The sequence below is a fragment of the Frieseomelitta varia genome, unplaced genomic scaffold (assembly GCF_011392965.1).
Source record: "Frieseomelitta varia isolate USP_RPSP 00005682 unplaced genomic scaffold, Fvar_1.2 scaffold_332, whole genome shotgun sequence".
NCBI classification, from domain to species: Eukaryota; Metazoa; Arthropoda; class Insecta; order Hymenoptera; family Apidae; genus Frieseomelitta; species Frieseomelitta varia.
In genome coordinates, this window is record NW_025110071.1 from 411,428 (window position 1) to 432,592 (window position 21,165).

Below are 21,165 nucleotides of genomic sequence, written 5' to 3' on the forward strand. Positions count from 1 at the left end.
AGACAGTTGTAGAACTGAAGGAACAACAAATTCATTTTTTCATTTTCTCAATTCTCGTTTCTCTAAGATATTATTGGACAAACAAATAAATGTATAGAATTTAATCTTTAATATTCTGAAAAAGGATTTAATATCATAAATTTTATAATATAATAAGTATGTATATGCAATTTTATATATGTTTTTTTCAGAGTATTTAAATTAAAATATTTTTTACCTCTTCTCAAAGTTTTTCAACTCATGCAAATAATAGAAATATATGGTATTTATATGCTAAATGCTAACAGCAGATGCAGGATGTGCGGAATGTATGAATAAATTATTTATAATACCTAAAATACGATTTAAAAATGTTCCATAGTATTGAATGGTCAATGCAAGAATTGTTATTTTGATATTTATACTATTTCTACAAAACATACATGAGACATATCAGTTCTTTATCAAATTAAAAACAGTCTAATTGAATACAAGAGTCTTTTATAAGAATGTCTCAGTATATGGAATGTTACATTCTTACTGTATTTGATGACCAGTATTAATACATGATAAAATGTTTTGCAGGAGGCAGTGCTTTGACAACGTGCATCGCTGTATTTTCTACTTATGATTCGATAAATTTCTGCTGCATCATAAACTGTTTGATTCGTGTAATTGCAATTAAGTATTACTTTCAAGATTGACAGAACTTTTCCAATCCCTAATTTTTATCATTTTTTTTTTCATCTTAAATAAGCCAATGCTATGATAAAAATTCTCTTTCTAATTCAGAAATGCTTGGTTTTCTACTTCTATTCATTCGCCGATTAGCTTGTAAGGGTACGGTAGCATCTTGATTCTGTCCATGTACAGGAATATCAAGTAATGTTTCTCTATGATCACGTGAAACTCCATCTCTATCAAATGTTACTGGAGAAAATCGAACCCTACTTATAGAAATCTGGCTATCTTTAGCTGAAACATAACTTGAATCTTCAGAAGTTAAAGAGTCCGGTGGAGTGGGATTCGTTGGAGTACCCGAACCTGAATTATTTTTACTTACGCTTTTATTTGGAGAATTATACGAGTAATTAGAACGTTTTAAACTTGAACGTAATCGACTAACTACTTCTAAATTACTAGGTCGTTCTCCAGAATTTGAATTTGAATCGTGTGAGTTCTGACGCGTCAGTAATTGAGAACCATATTCATGATTAAGCATACTAGGACTATATGTTCCAACATTTGAAATAATATTTGAAGAGCGTTGGTAATAATGTCCAGGCGAATATAAAGAATAATCATCCTCATCTTCTAAACGAAATGTTGGGTTAATATTACTTTGACTTGATGTACTTGCATTTGAGACATTTGATGAAGTACGATGATGGGTATATGAAGGAAGTCTTGACACTGGTCGAGCTGGACTATTTATGCTGCTTGGATTATCATAAGCATGTGGAAATTCAGAACACTCAAGCATTCTATCACTGAAGGAAAGAAAAATTTAGAAACTATAATATTGAAAAATTCATGTTTAATGATAATGAATTACTTACTGATAATCTGTAGGTACAAAATACGTTGATTCTGGAGGTCTATAATATTCTGGTGGAACAACAGTATATACTGGAGGCCCATAGTCTGGAAAAGGAGTAACATTGCCCATGTATATTGTTGGTACTCTTTCCATTCGATCAACTCTTCCAGCATCATGTATATACACATCTTCATTACTAGTACTGCTGCTCTTTCTTCTGGGACTTGGTGTTGGTGCATTAGAACTTGTATTACTTGCATAATGTTGTGGTGAATCAGTAAATCTTAAAGGTTTATCAGGCATTACATTGGGTGGAAGACCAGGTGCTATACCACCCATATTACTTAAGAATGGCCTATAAAGATTGTTTTAGTTTTAATATATATATAATTTTAATATTTTAATAATATATTTAATGTTCCAATTTCATACCTGTAATGTCTTGCTGGTCCATGATACGTATTATGAGGATAACCACTACTTGAACTAAACTCATAATCAGGTCCAAGGTAACCAGAATTACGGTTTGAACCAGTGTCTGCTTGAAACCACCACCGAGGAGACTCATCTTCACATTCACCAAGCCGTGGATATAATCTTGGATGAATTGGAGATATGTTTGACATTCTTACATCATATCCAGTAGCTACTCCAGCTAACATAGCTGCGATATTATACAAAACCAGCTCTATTATGCTTAACTTTGGCTTCTTCATTTCTCCATTATAAAGTGTTGGCATTGGTACAGGCATTGGCATAATGTAAGGTCCAGTCAAACCAGGCTTCAAAGGATAATCTGATGTTATCCAATCAGTTGAAAGATCAGGTGGTAAGGTTGTATAATCTACAAAAACAATCAGATTTCTACAATAATAATGGTGATATTGCTATATATTTATAAAGATATATGTACTTAGGACTATAAAATATGATTAAAGTTTTACTTTCCTTTTCATAATATCAAATTAATCAAACTATTATGTCACGATTATTACTTTTTATTTCTTACCTTTATGTACAAATTATTTACAAGCCTTTTATAAATATTACATGTGTTTATTATGCCAAATTTAATGTAAACAGTTTAGTATCAAAGTTATAACATGCCAACTTGTTATTAAATTACTTACAATTATTTATGTGTATAAGCACAATGTATTGCGTGCATCGTATTAAAATATTACATGCCATAAATTTTAAACTATTTCTTATTATCAATGATTTTCAAAAAGCTTGTATATTATTATTTAAAATACATTCATATTAAATGCATAAAACCTATATTTTGAAATATTGAAAAATATTGGAACTTTGAAAGTGAAGCAGAGTGTAAAGAAAGAAGAAGATGAAAACTACTTTTAAAAAAGTGTAAGCACTAATTTTAATCAAATGAATTTTCTTCATCCTAAATAATTTTCATTTCTTCATGTTAAAATTTTTTTTCTCATGATATTTATTACAAATTTTGTTTGTTCAATAATAAATAAATAAAAAATAGTCATGTACAATATAAAACACAAAATGTTTATATATTATATTCAAATTAATATAAAATGGGGATATACAAAAAACAAAGATGTGCTTGTCACAAGTGAGATTGGAATTTTAAGGCAAGAAAAAGACCAAACCCAAATGGACTTAACTGTTAGGATCCTACTGGAAGCATGCAAAAGGATTCTTTTACGCTCGGTTATAGGTAATTATATATAAAAAATTAATCTATATAGAAAATAAATAATATTAAATATTTATTGCTTGTTTCATTTTCAGTTAGTATATTAATTAAAACAAATATGTTAAAGATTATTGATTTATAAAGATAATATTCAAAAAATACAATTTCAGCATAAAATGTACATATAAATATAATAATTAAAATATATTTGTTTAACATATAGTAATTAAGATATATTTGTTTAATCAAAGGAAACCGAGCGTAAAAATTCAGAAAACGAAAAAACAAAATTCAATGTGTCCAACTGAAAAGGTTTTATTGAAAAAATTTCTATTTCTAAATACAAGTGTGCGTGTCGCTTCATGTGTTGTATGTAACGTGTGCAAAATTTCAGAAATTTCTAAAAAATGTCGGAAATCTATGATAATACAAAAATGAAATCGCTGTTAAATTAGGCTGGATAATTAACAAAATCTGAAATTAATCCAGATGCATATAAAGCAGTAAGGAAAAAGATACAACTCTACTTCCGCAATCAAAATGTGATATTTTCATAATATTATAATTTTGATTTATATTTTTTTCTAATTTCGCGATGACAATTGTGAAAACACTCTTTTCTATAAACGCTTCTAACACAGACAATTTTAATATAGAACTTTTTGTTGTAGTGGCAGAAGCACATGATCTTTTTTGACATAATAAAAGGCTGTTAGCTCTGCTTTGTTAGAATGTTATATACTCCAGATAACATCAGAAAAGAACCAACACCAGAAAGATTGCATTTACATTTTATATATTCATTAAATTACAGTTCAAATATGACGTTTTTATCAGTTTAAATTAGGATAAATAATTTTTAGATTGCAGGGTACTGGCTACCCTTTATTAAAATATCCTAAAGTAATATATCTATTATGTAATTTGATAGACATCAATTAAAATTATTTAACAAAGTTATCAATTATTATAAAACGAATAATAAAAGGAATTTTTATTCTTCACTTGATTCCTGATAAAATTAAAAATTATTTATAAGATACATAATAATAATATTAATAATAATAATAATAATAATAATAATAATAATAATAATAATAATAATATGTACCATTCCAAAAATTCAACAGAAAAAAATAGTCTTAAATAAAGTATCAACATAAAAAAGGAAAACAGTTTATCATTAAACATATGAAACTGTACATCTATCATTAAAAATATATGTATATATTAAAGATGTTCTTTTTAGATAATCAGCAAATAAAAAATTTAACCGAACTGCATATTCATGCACTCTAGTGAAAATAGCTTTAAGCATAATCTACTTAAATAAACAATTTAGCAAAACAAAAATGAAAAAGAAAAATATAAACATATAAAGGCACTATCCATTTGAGATCTTTACTTTCATAATAATGTAAAACGAAAAAATAAAAATATCATTGGCCAGAAATATTGAAAAAAAAAAAAAAAAAAAACAATCAGGTCTCTTATAAAATGTGAAACAATTGCGCAGCAATATAAAGAGACTTACGAGTGGGATAGATGTTTTCCTCAGAAAGGCCTGCAGTAAAGAAAATATAGGACTGTTACTAAAACATATAAAATAAAAAGAAGATATTTTCGAGAAACGCGTTTACGAATAGTATGCACATCTTTATCTTTGTGAAATGCAATGCTATTTATCACTCTTCTTTAAAAATTTCTCAGTGTTCGAAATCTTAGACGAGTTGTAAATAATTGTATTTACATCTTCGGAACTTCTATGGGAAGGAGCATCCCTCAAAGATTCAATTAAATTTTTTTTCTCTCCGTAATTGATTTGGAAATTCCGACGTTCACAATCCTGTATATAACCAGATGCATGTGTAACTGAATTGATACTATCAACATGATCTTCACAACTACGCAAGTACTCGTTACTTTTCGATTTTTTATTTAATGAGGATTTCAAATTAAAACTTTGATCTATTTGCGGAGTGCGTTGTTTCAAACACGCATCTGACGTGCCACTGACACAATCAAATGAGGTAGGGGATTTCTTGCATTTATTATCTGGGAATAAACTTAAAGAATTTTTCGAAATAGAACTATCATTTGAATGTTCGGAATCAAAATTACAAAGTTCTGATTCAAGACTCTCGAAATCTATTCCTTCCCTTGAGTTGGCGGTCAAGAATTTAGGCACTGTACTACTTTGATCGGAGTCACGTCGATTAAATTGCGGTATAGATATTGTATTGTCTAAAGCACTATATTCTACTTTAACAGCAACAGTTTTATCGTCCAGAGCATCTCGACTTCCCCAAGCTTTCATCTTATTAAAAACTCTTAAAGGACTTTTAGAAATTCTGGATTTATGGTGAAACTTTTTACCTATAGAATTTTCCGGGCTCGATTCTAATCCATCTGTATCATTGAGTTTAATTGTAACAGAATTTTTTCGTTCTGCACTATGCGGAGAATTTAAAGAGCTTTTTCTTGATCCAGAGGGGGAACGAAAGAAATCAGCAAAAGCGGCTAACCGCGATTCCGAGCTATCTCGACGTTTCGATTCTTTTGATTTACTTCTTTCGCGTCTCTTCTTTTTCACACGTTTCGCAGTACCAACCAAACTAGATGCTACGCTTTGCACAAAATTTGAAGAATACGATTGTTCCCAGTCACCAATCACATGTTTTTGACATCTAGGAGATGAAGTTTTTAAAGTATTTCCAACTGTAGATTTTGAGTAATTGTCCATGACTAAATGGTCATCCGAGAAATGAGTTTTAAGATTATTTGTCGATTTGTTATGCAAAACCACAGATTCATAAATATCATTGTCCACAATAACTGAGTCTTCACCTATATTGCAAGGTGGACAGCTCGAGCTTTGCACAATGTTGTTAGAATTTTCTGGAATGTTGTTATAGCTAATCCTAACGTGACAGTTAAATCCTGGTTGACTGTCTATCAAATTATTTGCTGAAGAGTACAACTTTCTGGAGGAGGGGTTACCTATTTCTTGAAGAAGCGGGGAACGATGTGCCAACAGGGCGGTACGCAGGGGTGTCTTTTCAAGATCTGGAGCAGAGCGAGACCACCGCTTGCCACCTGGAGATGCAGGATTTGGTGGTTGCGTGATAATAGCCCCACGTTCGCGTTGGTGGAGTGTAGATGGTCCCCAAGTCTTACCCTTTACTCCATCTGCTGGTACTAAAGGAGGAAGACAAAAAACAAAACGCTACTCACTACGATACTAAGTTTCCCTCCTACCCTAGAATCTGTTAAACTTTTTGCGCGCTTCAAAAAGATAAAGGTGTTTCATAAAGATTATTAGCAGTATTCATCATTAAGAATATTCTCAAAAAAAGTTAGTCCTCAAACTATAAAATGTTTTACATTTAGTTTTCTATGTTAAATGATTACAATTGTACAGTTCTTCTAATTTTCAAATTAGATAATTTTTAAATATCATTTTTTTCTACATTATTACTAAAGAAAAAGAAAAAGAAAACAAAAAAAAAACACAACGTAGATATATATATATATATATATATATATGCATATATATATGCATATATATGTAATATTTCAAAAATATATCAATTATTCACACCATGCTAATAAAAATCGATGTTAAATCGATACAATGTGTCTACAAAGCACAAACAGTGTAATTTAAATTTTTTGAAATACTAAAAACATATCTTAATCAGCAAAATCATTCATTATTCATCGAAATTGTGAACTACCAAGAATCTTAGAAACAAAATACTTACATGCAATTGCACGAAGTCGTGGAATACTAGGCGAGCCTGGTGGACTATTCGGTCTCGATGGATTCCGTACTTTTCCTCGATCTAATGCTGTATGTTGAACAGTTATTGTATGGCGAAAATCTGTAGAGATAAATACGTATGTTGGTTATTTAACTTTATAATTAAATTTTACATTTTATGCAAAATTATTGGGTAAGTTATAATACAATATACTTGCCAGAAGGAGCGCTTATATTGCTCCCTGGCTCCTTTTTATTTAATTTTAATCTCGATTTTTTAAATTTTCCGCGTCTTTTGTTTGGTGTAGGAGTATTTTGTTGCTGAATTATCATTACAGTTAATTCACGTTCTAATAAGTCTATTTCTCGTGCAGCTAATTCTTGTTCTCGTTGTCTCAAGTTTTCTTCATGTTGTCGTTGCTGCACTTGTGCTTTTGTTAATTCTTCTTCTCTACAGCGCAATTCCTAATAGACAAACATAAAAAAATCATGATACTGTATTAAGTAAACACATGTATTTTCGTAAACAAAAATTCGTGTAATGACAAAATATATGTACTTGCTGTTATAAATAAAAGTAATTATTACCTCTTCTAATGAACGGCATGCCTTTGAATAGCATTTAAAAGAAGGATTATAAAAATTATTTATATTGATATAAATAACACGCACGCTAATTGCAATAATAATATGAATTTTATTTTTTCCGAAATCAACTTTTACAAGACAAAGAAATTTTTAATTTATACCTTTTCCTTCATGCGCAACCCATGAAGAACTTGTTCAATTTCAAGTCTCCAGTCTTCTTGCATTGTGTGAAACGACTCATGCGGTGTTGCTGCAAATGCACTACGCACTTCATCTAACGCTACTAAAATTTCAGCAAATCCTGGCCTTGAATGACTATCAGATGCCCAACAAGCTAAATAATTAAATACGTTTTACTTCCAAATTTATAAATATCTAATTAAAATATCTCGTATTCTTTTGTAACTGATTATGAATTTATCCTTACCTTCCATTAAAAATCTCCAAGGTTGAGGACAAGTTGATGGAATAGGCAATGTAAGTTTATTTACTGCAACACCATATGCTACTGCCAAGGCATCTATTCCTTTATAAGGTGTTTCACCAGTTAAAAGTTCCCATAAAAGCACGCCATAACTATACATACATTGAAATGTTAATAAAAGAAAAGATATATTTTATTATTTAAATATTCGATTTATTAAAATTGAAGTAATATAGGAGGTACATAAAACTGACCTCCAAACATCACTGGCTTTACTGAAAGTACTCTTTTTAATAACCTCTGGTGCCATCCAAGCATATGTACCTGCCGCTGACATACGAGTTGTTTTATAAACTTCTCTTGCTAATCCAAAGTCAGTTATTTTCAAAGTTTTATATTGTAGATCATCATTCTCTATAGGCTCGCTCAATAACACTATTATCAATAAAAATAAAATGAAAATAATATATTATTCTAACATATTTCACTTAAAGATATATTCAAGTAGCTAATATCTCTTTTCATAGCTGCATTTCTTAATTGTCTTACCGTTAGAGCTTTTTAGGTCCCTGTGAATAAGACTTATAGGTGCTTTATTATGAAGGTAATCCATGCCACGAGCAATTTGTATTGCCCAATCAACAAGTACATCAGGCCTGATTTTTCTACCGCTAAGAACCCTGTTCAGACTACCACCTCGCGCATATTCCATTACGAGACACATATTTGGCATTTTTAAACAAACTCCTTCTAATTGCACAATATTTTCATGTTTCAATAACCAAAATAATTTAGCTTCTTGCCGAACATTTTCCAACGTAACACTCGGTTCTTCATCTGGATCTTGGCGAGCTGCTTTGACAGCCACTTCATGTTTTTGCCAAAATCCTCTAGAATGTTATAAACTATTATAAATACCGTACTGCAGAATTATCAATAGATCTAATTGTATTGTATAAGTATTTTATAATATTTTAGATACCTGTAAACCTTCCCAAACCCACCAACTCCTATCACTTCTTCTAATTGTAATTCCTCAAAATCAATTTCAACCGGTTGAACTTTATCAATCACCGATGAAACTCTATCGATACTTTCTGCTTCTGCAACAAAATTGGCTGGAAAAATACCAACTTTTCCATGGATTTTTCCAGTCCACCATCCTTCATCACCTGAGATTTTTGAATCCTTAGATAAGACCTATTGTGTAAAATAAAATATACTTAAACATTGCAATGAAACGTGTTTAATTTCATATATGTTTATAATACACAGTTTACCTCAACTGTTTCACCTCTTTGTAAAGATAACTCATCCTCGCCTTGGGCAACATAATCGAATAACGCCGTAAAAATTGTTGAACTATTGTCTTGTCTCGATTGAGAAGAAGAATGTGTGCCATGAGATGGACTAGTCTGTTGAGAGACAGTTCTTGCTGTACCACCACTATGTGTGTCAGAAACACTGCTATCAGACATATTGTTGCTAGATGTACGCCCATATAAATATCCGTAACTAAAATGCACAAGATACATTTTTCTTCAATATCATAAGTAAGTGAAACATTACAAGAGTTGTATGATAACAACACATTTTATACCTTGTGGAATGATTATTTGTTCTGCTATTATGTTGATATCGTGGAGATGAATTGGCTGTGTTAGGACTATGAGAGTTAGAGGATCCATTCTCTGGATGAAGTACAAATCGCTCGCTCCGATGACGAGCATCTGGTTGTCCGTGGTCCATCAAGGTAGACAAGCCTCTTGCCGATAGCCCGGCTGGCGGCATATGGCCTCACACTCTTCTTGGTCTTCCACTTTTTGGAAATTACACCCCCTTGTTTTGCAATCTTAGTGTAACATTCTACCAATAGAATCACAAATAACATAGAACACTTTAAACGTATTGTTGGTTTAGCTCAAGTAAGGTAAATGATGCATAACATGTATAAGAAGAGGTGAAAGTCTAATATACACCTTGTATTATTTTTTCAAACACTGTACACGTCCTCGCACATTTTACGTACGTTTCCTCTTCAACCACAAGTAATTAATACACAAGTGTAAACTGACTATCAAATATCTCGACAATAATGCAATATTGCGCGAAAAATTTCACGGGAGAAACGAGGTGAAAAGAGGTGATCACCCCTTGCATAAAAACACCTTAACGATGACCGGCATTTTGATCCGTAAGTTCAGCAATAAAGCAACAAAGATCTTGCGATTTCTGGTCGATCATACTCCTATTTGGAGCAATGAAGGAACAATCTCCAGGAGAATAGAAAAAAGCTCGATATGCCATAAAACCACTTTGGAGTCTCGCGTCGGGGTGTGTATACCCACAAGTCACTATCGGTAAGGCCGATTCTTTTCATTGAATCGGCACTAGGAATAATGTACACGAAGCATGTAGGGTTGAAAGCGACGTGTTTGCCTCTCCGAGGACACGACGCTTTGCGTCAGCCCGCAAAACGCACGATGATTCCACATTTAATGATAGAAAACGAACCAGCACTCATAGCAATAACCTAACGGACGCCATGTTTCGTTTGACGGCCCCACCGTTGACGTGATATATTGGACCACGATTCATAGAAAGGACGTTCGAAAGGCTGCTTATGAAATTTGAATTGCATAAGGTTTATCCGCAATACAATGATCGCGAATTCGCCCGAGAAAGGAGCTACATTTATCGTTGACAATCAGTTAACTGAAATATATATCTTAATGAACAATCGAAATATTTGAACGGTACTAGAGATGAATCCCACGTTTATCATTGTTTTCTTTCGTCTTTTTTTTTTCTCTTTTTGATTGTTATCGATATCAATAATTGGTGTGAAATAATTTCAGAAAAGAGAGTCTTGTACAGCTCTCAATCGCACATGAAATCATATTGTTCATGTTCAAAATCATCTGAGATGTGAAGATGGCTGCGAAGTCAGTAAGTCGTGTGCGCCAAATCCATTGATTAAGAAGGCCAAGATAAAATGTATCGCCTTATTGTTTGCCACGCAATTTTTCGGACGGAAGAGACAAACCACGAATGAAGCTGTAAAATAGCATGTAATGGGAAAATGGTGAAGGAGCACTTTTGCAACTGGCATGGGTTCTCAAACGCTGGAAATTTTGAGACAAGGCGTCTGGGCGAGCCTGACAGGAGGCTGGTTTTACGATCCCCATCTCGACGTTTTTTCAAATACGTTTCACTTGTACATTTGGCTTTTCTTGCTTTGCTTACCATTTACTATATACCTTGTAAGTCTATTTACACATATGATAATTGACTGTAAGCCGTTTCATTTTGAAAACGTCAATCGTAAACTGCATGTGTTTACTTTAACCGCGGATAGACTTAAACTTTATGTAACATGTATTGAGTTTTTTTTAGACTTTGTGAATTTTGATTTCTCTGTATACATACGTACATACGTGCGTATATAAATGCTATATATAAACTTTTAAAATATCAATATCTTTACTTTGTAGTATTTCCCACCAACGTTATATGTTTGGATAGCATACTGTTCTTCAATTGGAGCACTTTTTGGTACGATAAAGTGTGTTAACCATGCACTTCATTGTATGTATGATACAACTGAGTGTTTAGAAGAATCAGGTCAAACAATTAGCCAACAGAGATCAGAAAGTGAAAAAAGACGCACAGTACATAATAAATGCAGGGAACAATCGCAAGAACAAATGGATCATGGAATAGAGCTACAAGTATTAAGTGGTATGATAGATTACATCTTTCTTATCTTAAATTTCTTATATAATTTTATTATTTAAATGTTAAAATTTGATGTAACTAACTTCTAATACTATGTATATTGAGTTTATCGTAAAAATTTTGTTATCAATTTATTATTTTTGCATAGGGAAAACGGACACACCACCTGTAGAATGTTCGTCACGCAACTCTTTTATTGAATCGAATGCGCAAAATGCAGATGCAGATAGTATAACATCTGAATATAATCGAGATAAGCCTAGTTCAACTATAGATTTGAAAGTAGAAATTCACAGAAAAAATAGTTCAGAAAGTTCAGAAGAAGCACAACAACTGACTAAACCAATGGTATCTAGTATAAATATACATGAAGCAGAACTAGGTTCTGCACAATACCATGAACCATGTTTTCGAAACATAATAAATGGTATTAATTTTTATGATACTATCTGTATAATAAAATATTGTATGTTTTCATATATATTAATATTTCTTTTGGGAAATTTCAAATACATATAGAAAGAAGGTTGAAAAGACAGAAATGTGTAGTAATTACTGAAGAGGATCGACAAGGTTCAAGAAAATTATGCAGACATGCATCTGAAGATTCACGAAATCGTCATTCCAAACAAGGTAGTCTTGGTAAAACGGGTTCTGAAAGTCAAATAAAACAAACAAGTTCATTAGAATTGGAACACCATGGAGATGATTATCCTTACTGGAAATCTAACCAAAGTGTTCGTCGTCTCAATTCTAATTCAATTCCAATGGAAACACATTTAATGAACGATCATCCACAAAGTTTAGAAATCATATCAAAAAAAGAAGATACAGAAAAAAATAAAATTTCGTCACATCCACAATCTTTAGAGGTAGAAATAAAGAAACTTTATTTAGAAAAACGAATAATTGAATAATGTATTTAAATACCTTTTTTGTTTATAAGGTTATTACAAAAAAGCCACATCAACAACTTATTCATCCACAAAGTCTTGAAACAATTGGTGCTACTAATAAAAATATAAACACTACAGATGACAATAATTTACCTCTTCATCCACAAAGTCTTGAAACAATTAATACTAAAAAGGTATCAATGTGATAATATGACTATAGTATTATGCACATATATAATACTTTGAAAAATTATATTAAAAAATTGTGTGTATTTTAAAGGTATTACCTCAAAATACATTAAAAAAAAACCAATTACAATTATTACCATATCTTAGTTATGGATCAGAAATAGTACATCCTATAGAAGAACAAAGTGATGAACAATTTGCTAATGAAAGTTCTGGAGGATTTAGCCTTCAGGATTCTTATAGTCCATTACTTACTCGAAAGACTTGTGAAACTAATGCTACCTCTAATCGAGACAGGAGTCTTAGTACTAGCCGATTTGAAGATAGATTTTCGAGGTAAATTAAAAATAACAAAACTTGGTATCAAATTATTAAATTTAATTTTATATTTAGACGTAATGAAGATGGTGGTGTAGATAATGATTCTGCAAATTCTCGTGATGCATTAATCGAAGAACCGAAATCTGGTGTTAAAAGAAGATACAGTAATGCAAGCCAAAGCAGCCGAGAATTCTCGGATTTAGAAAACTTGTTCAAAGACAAACAAGATAAATCGAAGAATATAGATGATCCTTTAAATGTTGGAAGTATAGTTGGAATAGATCAATTATTTGAAGGTGGTGATTGTACGATAGAATCGCGAACAAATAAAGGTATTATTAAATTATTTTAAAAAATCGCGAAAGAAAGAAAATAAAGTTTGTAAATTTTTGTTTCACAGGATTGCATAATAAAGAACCAGATTCTGGTTCATCTAATATGATGCCTTTCGAATATACGACATACTCGTCAAATATGGAAAACGAAGTGAAAAGGATGTTGCTTCCTCAAGAAACAGATAACAAACGTCATCAAGGTGCAATACCCAAACAAAGCCGTCCAAAACCTGCAATAGAAACTATAGATGATAATATTACAACTACCGATCAAACCCGACAGAAATTAAGAAGAACATTAGCAATCAGAAGAGACAAAGATAGAAGAAGAGATGAAAGATTTGATAGATTTGAGCAAACTAGCGGTTCAAACAACGAGTTACGTACACTTAGTCTTGCATCTTCCTTATTAGCTACATTATTAACATCTGGCCGAGAATTGCCAGGTCAATCTAGCACTGTATCAGATTTAAGATTAAGTCGCAATTCAGAGAGTCGAACTACACGGAAAAGACGTGGTCCTTTAAAATGTTCAATTCGACCGCATCGTGTACCACGAGATCGAAATCGAGATGATAACGTTGTTCCACTTACTGCTTTATTTGGATTGATATCGAATGAAGAGTGTCATTTAGTTGCTAATCATAACGATGCTGTAGAAGCAAGTGTACCTTATTTTCGAGATGAAAATGGACGCTGGTTAGCTTATACCTTTGATGAAAAAGGATCTAGTGTTGCTGCTGCTGCGCAAGTTTCTTCTAATAATAACGATAAATTATTGAATACTTTATTACGTCAACAACTTAATCAAAATTTACATTATGATGCGAACTGGGAGTTAATAGACTCCTTGAGTAACAGTTACAGTAGTTTATCTCTGAATTCTCCTGATTTGAGTGTTATAATAGACACACCACCCGTTTTGTCCAGTCCAGAAAGCAATCAAACTAAAGCACAAAATTCATTATCATCAAATCCAGTGGAAACTTCGGAACGTGATCAGTTTCATCAAAATAATGGAAATTCTATTCAATATGAACTTGAAACGTTAGAGCGAGATCAGTTTCATCAAGATATACTATCACGCATAGAATCAATGACAGAGAGGAATCAAAGATTACGAAATTTATTGGGATATTTCAATTTGAACATTTATCCAGCAGATTCAAATCGTCGAGATAGGCCTGCATTAACATTACAAACATGTGCAGTGGGTGACATAAATACTAGTTTATCTTGGAATCGATTTATTGGTGGTTTAGATGGATCTGAATCTAAACCTAAACAATCAAGACAAGACAAGCAATATTATTATAAATGGAAAATTGGCAAATTACCGCATGTCAAAGTGCGATTCGATCGTTTATTTTTGTTAGCTCTATTAGATCGAAATTTGACAATATTTGAAACCATTATTTCGACATTTTTAGCAGTTGCTGTTGCGGGATTGGGTCTTGTATTGCTGCAACAAGGATTTTACCGAGATATATTTGCTTTCATGTTTTGTTTTGTAACTGCTGGGTGTCAATATTCACTATTAAAATCCGTTCAGCCTGATGCAGCTTCTCCAACGCATGGCTTCAATCGTATTATAGTGTTTTCTCGGCCTGTATATTATATATTATGTTCAGGATTCATATTAATCTTTAATGAATCTCTAAGAAATTTTAAAACATCTGAATTTCGAATATATGGTTTACGAATCGCTGATTACGATGTTATATTACAAATTCGTAATATATTATTAATTTTTCTTTTATGCTTTCCTATTATATTTTCCTTAGGATTACTTCCACAAATCAATACTTTTCTAATGTATCTTTGTGAACATATAGATATACATTTGTTCGGTGGAAATGCAACTACAAGTTTAATCTCCTCAATATATTGTCTTTGTCGCAGCATTGTCACTGTTATTATATTGTACGGATTTGCTTACGGAGCACTTACAGAACCTAAATCTTCACAGCATATTTTATTTTCTATTTTTGCGGGTTTATTAGTTGCCATATCTTATCATTTAAGTAGATCATCTTCAGATCCTACAGTAATATGGGACATTGTTAAAACAAATTTGTGGCCACCAGAAATTTATACAGAAGAAAAAGAAGCGAAAATTATTGAAAATACTGTACCTACAACATACAAAGAAGCAAAAATTAGAACTTCTGGACGAAAAAAACATGTAAAAATTAAAGTTGGCGAACAGATGTCAGATACAGAATTGGTAGATCCATTACCTGAAAAATTAAGAGCAACAGTAAATGCAAGATTAAAAAATGATTTAATAGTGTGTGCAGTGATAGGTACTTTATCTTTTGGAATCCATTGTTCAACTGTATTTACAGCCTTACAACCAGAACTGAATCCAGTTTTATGGGGTATTGCAAGTTGCCTTGGATTTTTGTTACATTACATTGTACCACAACTTCGAAAACAATTACCATGGTTGTGCTTATCAAGACCAGTACTGCGTAGCCATGAACATGCACAATTTGAAGTTCGTGAACCTGTAAAGATCATGTGGTTTGAAAAAGCATATGTTTGCCTTTGCTTTCTAGAAAGAAACGTTCTCTATCCAGTAGTATTTTTGGGAGCGCTCACAGAATGTTCATCAAAAATTGTAGCCAAGTTTGGAGAAAGCGTGGGAGCATTAATTATAGTTGTGTGTGGATTAAAATCTTTAAGATCTGCATATTCGGACCCATCAACACGCTACTTGGTTCTGATCTTTGCTGTTCTATTTTTCAAATTAGATTTTCGAAATCTCAGTGAAACATTTTTAGTAGACTACTTTATCGCAGGAATAGCTTTTGCAAAAATTTATGAACTACTATTGAAAATACGATTCGTAGTTACATACATCGCACCTTGGCAAATTACTTGGGGTAGTGCGTTTCATGCATTCGCCCAACCTTTCTCCGTGCCGCATTCTGCCATGCTGTTCTTGCAAGCGGGAATTTCTGCACTTTTAAGTACTCCTTTAAATCCTCTTTTGGGCAGTGCAATATTTATATCATCGTACGTACGTCCAGTGAAATTTTGGGAGCGAGACTATAAGACAAGAAGAGTAGACCATTCAAATACACGAATGTCTTCACATTTAGATCGAAATCTAGGAGCGGATGATAATAATTTAAATTCAATTTTTTATGAACAATTAACGAGATCTCTGCAACATAGCTTGTATGGAGATCTTGCTCTCGGTCGTTGGGGAAATGTAGAACAAGGCGATTGTTTCCTATTAGCATCTGATTACTTGAATTGCTTGGTACATATTGTTCAATTAGGAAACGGATTAGTAACTTTTCAATTAAGAGGTCTTGAATTTAGAGGAACATATTGTCAACAAAGAGAAGTACATATATTATTTTAAACGTTGAAAATTCTAAGTAAAATTCTAATTAACACAATCAAATTTAAAAATACTTTGATTTTTAGGTAGAAGCAATCTCTGAAGGAATTGAGGACAATGACAATTGTTGTTGTTGTGAAATGGGACATTTTTCAAACGTATTAAGTGTAAACGCAGCTTTTAGCCAACGTTGGTTAGCGTGGGAAGTTGCAAGTGCTAAATACGTTTTAGAAGGATACTCGATCTCGGATAATTCAGCAGTTTCAATGCTTCAAGTGTTTGAATTTCGTAAAGTACTAGTTACCTATTATGTCAAAAGCATTGTATTTTACGCCGTTAAATCGCCAAAATTGAAATATTGGTTGGAAAACTCCGATATTTCGGATGCTTTGAAAATAACACTTGACAAAAACTTCGTTGATCTTGATCCAGTTTTTAACTTGAGTATTCATGAAGATTACGATATTCGAACTTGCGGTATTACAAGAAGCAGTTTTTGTAATGTTTATTTGGATTGGATACAGTATTGTGTTACCAAACAAGATAAGGTAGTTTTTCAAGCATACATAAATTATGTTAATATTTATATAGCATTATTTACCTATAATTATTTTAGACATTAGACAAATCAAGAAATTCGCCACTGGTATCTCTATGTCTTGCTTTAAGTCTCTTGGGAAGACGTGTCTTAGGAGCACTATCTCATAACACGGTTTCCAGTGTTGAATTTTTTTTATACGGTTTACATGCTCTTTTTAAAGGTACAGTATTTTATAATAAATAATGAAAAAATTGATTAAAAAATAATTTTTAAGAAGTACTTATATATGTTTAGGAGATTTTCGCATAACATCAACTCGAGATGAATGGGTTTTACACGATGTTGATTTATTACGAAGTGTCGTAGCCAAAGGCGTAAGAATGGCATTAAAACTACATCAGGATCATTTTATGAGTCCAGAGCAATATGGTGAACCACCTGCTCTTTATGAAGCTATAGATAGTCACGATAAAAATCTCGTGATTAGTCATGAGGCAGATCCACTTTGGAGAAATGCTGTTTTAAATGGTGCACCTAGTCTTTTAGCACTCAGGTATTTTAATAGTGCAATATTAAACGTTAGTGCAAAACGTTAAATTACTACGTCATTAGTATTTATTATTTTCATTTGTAGGCATGTACTTGATGATGGCATTGATGAATATAAAGTGATAATGCTTAACAAACGCTTCTTAAGTTTTCGAGTGATTAAAATGAATCGTGAATGTGTTCGTGGTTTGTGGGCTGGACAACAACAAGAGTTAGTTTACTTAAGAAATAGAAATCCTGAACGAGGTTCTATACAAAATGCCAAACAGGCTCTTAGAAATATTATAAATAGTTCTTGTGATCAACCGATTGGGTACCCGATTTATGTTTCACCATTAACAACTAGTTATGCAGAAACTAATGAACAATTGTGTTCCATAATCGGTGGACCTTTAAGTCTCGGAGTAATTAAAAGCAACGTTTTAAAACTATGGCAAAGGTACTTATTATTATGTTATATAATTATAAAAAGATATAACTTATTAATGAAAGTATATCTCATAAAGTTTATTATTATTGTAAGTATTATTTATAGAATCAGAAGAAGATGTGGTCAGGGTTGTTCATCAGGAGGAACAGGATCTCAAGATGATGGAGGTTTTGGAAATGATGGAGTGTATGCAATGACTACATACAATATCCATTTAGGTATTTTCAGTCATAAAATGTTATCTACGTTGATTATGATTATTTTATAAAAATAAAATTTTTAATGTAGGTTATGGACAATCAACAGGTCATAACACATCTGGTTCACAATCCATAGAATCGGGATGTCAAATTGGTGGATCAACTGGACGTGGTTCTTTAGGAAGAGCAAATACTGGATCTTTAGGTGGAAATAGAGGGTCTTTAGCATCAGTTGGAAAACCTACAAGTTCGACGCTTGCTAGTTTAGCTGGTCTTCTTAGTAATAGTGATATTAAAACAGAAACAAAGAGTGAAACGAGTTTTACGAATAAACTCGAAAAAGATGAAGTCTTACAACGAGTACGCGTAAGTAGTAGAAAATAAAATTTATCTTGATATATATAGAAATTTTTGTGATTTTTTTTTTAGCTTATCAAAAGTGATGTATTTTTATTTATTATTAGATCATAGATCCTAATCAAGTATATGATGCTATTAATTTGGGCCGTCGTATAGACGTAATTTGGCCTGATGAGAGAATGAGACAACAGGGTGGTAGATCTGGATGGCAACATTGGGTACCTGAAAGAGGTATGGAAGGATGCGTTGTTCATTGTTGGTCTCCAAATCATCGTGATCCTAATCGGCGATCTCACGTAGATAAAGTTATCTTACTTGTCAAAATTGATGATAAATATGTTCCAATAGCGGAACAAGGAGTAAGAGATTTGGGAGCAGAAGTATGATGAAGTATTTTTGAATTTCCTGTAGTAATATATATTAAAACAATTTTCGTACAGTCACTTTTTGAATCATGCATCGCAAGTACTAATTATAAAAATACATTAAAAATGAAGAATTCATTCCAGTTATAAAATAATAAATACAAAGGTTTTTGATGGAAGATTATTCTTGAAATTGTACATACTGAAAAGCGACGAATTTTAACACTAGTTTCTTAATTCTAATATATAAAAGAGAGAATGCGTTTGTACGCCTGCACGTATATGTATATATAAATATATACATATACATATAGCTACAGAATACTCTTCATTACGTGATTTTTTTTAAATTTTCATTCTCTCGATCTTTTTTTAACTACTTATTTTTGTGTTATTTTCATAATAATGACATCCCAATAGATATAGTTTTTTCAAAATATTTTCGGAGAAAATGAATTTTAAAAATTTATACAAAAGATAGTTAATATTTACCATAATAATTAAAGAATTATTACTACATTTACTGAGAAGACTAACGTCAATCACCAAGTTATTCAATGCAAAATAAATTGTATCATGTTGTATTATACTATGTATCATATAATGATTAGATGATTTACTAGCGATGAAAATTAGATGTTACTTGTTGTTAACGAAACCTATTATTCTTGTTAGCATATGTTCAAATTTCATTAATCATTTGCATATCATGGTAAATAATTTTAGAAAATAAAGTCAGAAAAATTCAATTTGCAAAAATTTTCTAATTTACCATAATTTAATGTGAAGTTAAAAAAATAAAAACGATAATTAGTATTACTAGAACTTAACAATGTTATTATATATTTTTATTTTCAAATTATAATAGTATAATTTATGATGAATAAAATGAATTCTAGAAGCAGATGTGAGAATAACTGTAAGTTATATTATTTATTTAAAAATGAAAAAAATTCTTTTGTATTGTTACTATTGAATATGTTTAATAACAAGTAACATCGAAAGAAATTGTATATATCATTCGTGTTTTTCTACATTTTGTTACATTTTTTTTAAACTATTTGATATATATAAGTTGTAAATATGCGTAATATTTCTGCAAGATTAAAGCGTCCAAATGTATTTACTGAATGTGTAATTTTGTGGGGCCATGAGAAATCGCCTCTACAGAACATATCGGTGCATTAATAGCAGTGTCAAATGTAATTCCACAATCTTTTATTTGTATATCTTTATTGTATAAAAATCCGGATAATTATAGTGGTGTATTTACGTTTAGTACATGATTCATTATAATTTTCATTAGGAATAATAATTAATAATAACAAAACAAAACGAAACCAAAACGTAATAAATGCTATTACGAACAAATCCACCACAATATTTATCCAGAGAAGAAAAATAAATCTATTATCATTTCTTCTTTTAAGAAAGAGATTCATTGAAAGTTTTCACCTAATTTTGTACATATTAAAATATATATACTGGTTATTAAACTAATAAGAAAGATAGGGTTGCTTGCAAAAATATAAAATACTCGTAAAATAAAATAGAAAAAGAATTAAAATATATTTAACACAAAAAATAAAAAGTTTTGCAAGCAACTAAGAAATCACAGCATTGCCTTATCATGGTGTTTCTTGGAAGCACCTGACTGATAAATTTTAGCTAGTCTTTTAATTGTTGGTACACTTTTATGTATCGCTTGCTGCCAAGGGACAAAAAAAAATCTCTTTTACCAGGGAATACATGGATTAAACGTTTTTTATTAAATCTTTGGCCTACTATCTATAATTATAATTTATTATAGTAATTTCATACATAGATTGTACAGATTTGCTTCAAAATCAAGAATAAACGTGAATCTAGAATTCAAATTAAGTAACAGTTTGTTTACAATCCTTATATTAGTTAGTT

At 31.4% G+C, this 21,165-nt stretch overlaps 2 protein-coding genes across 8 annotated transcripts; one reads left to right on the forward strand and one right to left on the reverse strand.

Moving 5' to 3' along the window:
* Positions 1-165: 165 nt before the first annotated feature.
* Positions 166-10,679, reverse strand: LOC122530232 (mitogen-activated protein kinase kinase kinase 10-like). 5 transcript variants are annotated; one of them, XM_043657017.1, is made up of 16 exons: positions 9,949-10,679; positions 9,570-9,835; positions 9,250-9,484; positions 8,952-9,169; positions 8,519-8,859; positions 8,224-8,404; positions 7,973-8,121; positions 7,707-7,879; positions 7,546-7,566; positions 7,176-7,422; positions 6,959-7,078; positions 6,195-6,392; positions 4,729-4,758; positions 1,952-2,363; positions 1,539-1,874; positions 166-1,469 (listed from the first exon to the last, which is right to left on the reverse strand). In XM_043657017.1, exons 2-16 carry the CDS (start codon positions 9,758-9,760, stop codon positions 743-745), a joined length of 3,579 nt encoding a protein of 1,192 aa, XP_043512952.1. In that variant the 5' UTR covers positions 9,761-9,835; positions 9,949-10,679; the 3' UTR covers positions 166-742. The 5 variants fall into 5 exon arrangements, with proteins under 5 accessions (XP_043512952.1, XP_043512951.1, XP_043512955.1 ...); XM_043657016.1 differs by having other exon boundaries at positions 9,570-10,679; XM_043657020.1 differs by lacking the exon at positions 4,729-4,758 and having other exon boundaries at positions 9,570-10,678.
* Positions 10,680-10,852: 173 nt separating this feature from the next.
* Positions 10,853-21,125, forward strand: LOC122530229 (pecanex-like protein 1). 3 transcript variants are annotated; one of them, XM_043657014.1, is made up of 15 exons: positions 10,853-11,232; positions 11,464-11,710; positions 11,856-12,134; positions 12,227-12,579; positions 12,654-12,797; positions 12,884-13,128; positions 13,186-13,445; positions 13,514-16,806; positions 16,890-17,351; positions 17,420-17,564; positions 17,639-17,897; positions 17,979-18,332; positions 18,417-18,541; positions 18,630-18,889; positions 18,988-21,125. In XM_043657014.1, the coding sequence occupies exons 1-15, from the start codon at positions 11,080-11,082 to the stop codon at positions 19,267-19,269; spliced, it is 6,861 nt and encodes a 2,286-aa protein (XP_043512949.1). In that variant the 5' UTR covers positions 10,853-11,079; the 3' UTR covers positions 19,270-21,125. The 3 variants fall into 3 exon arrangements, with proteins under 3 accessions (XP_043512949.1, XP_043512947.1, XP_043512948.1); XM_043657012.1 differs by having other exon boundaries at positions 10,855-11,232; positions 18,612-18,889; XM_043657013.1 differs by having other exon boundaries at positions 10,857-11,232; positions 18,429-18,541; positions 18,612-18,889.
* The last annotated feature ends 40 nt before the right edge of the window (positions 21,126-21,165 follow it).

What these genes read in the sequence shown, in the direction of transcription:
- LOC122530232 (XM_043657017.1), bottom strand. Translation starts at nt 9,760, where the DNA reads ATGCCGCCAGCCGGGCTATCGGCAAGAGGCTTGTCTACCTTGATGGAC. An exon ending in AAAGAGGTGAAACAGTTGAG is followed by an intron (nt 9,170 to 9,249) that starts GTAAACTGTGTA and finishes TTTACACAATAG; the next exon opens with GTCTTATCTAAGGATTCAAA. An exon ending in AAAGCCAGTGATGTTTGGAG is followed by an intron (nt 8,122 to 8,223) that starts GTCAGTTTTATG and finishes ATGTATGTATAG; the next exon opens with TTATGGCGTGCTTTTATGGG.
- LOC122530229 (XM_043657012.1), top strand. Translation starts at nt 11,080, where the DNA reads ATGGGTTCTCAAACGCTGGAAATTTTGAGACAAGGCGTCTGGGCGAGC. An exon ending in AGAGCTACAAGTATTAAGTG is followed by an intron (nt 11,711 to 11,855) that starts GTATGATAGATT and finishes ATTTTTGCATAG; the next exon opens with GGAAAACGGACACACCACCT. An exon ending in TTTTCGAAACATAATAAATG is followed by an intron (nt 12,135 to 12,226) that starts GTATTAATTTTT and finishes AAATACATATAG; the next exon opens with AAAGAAGGTTGAAAAGACAG.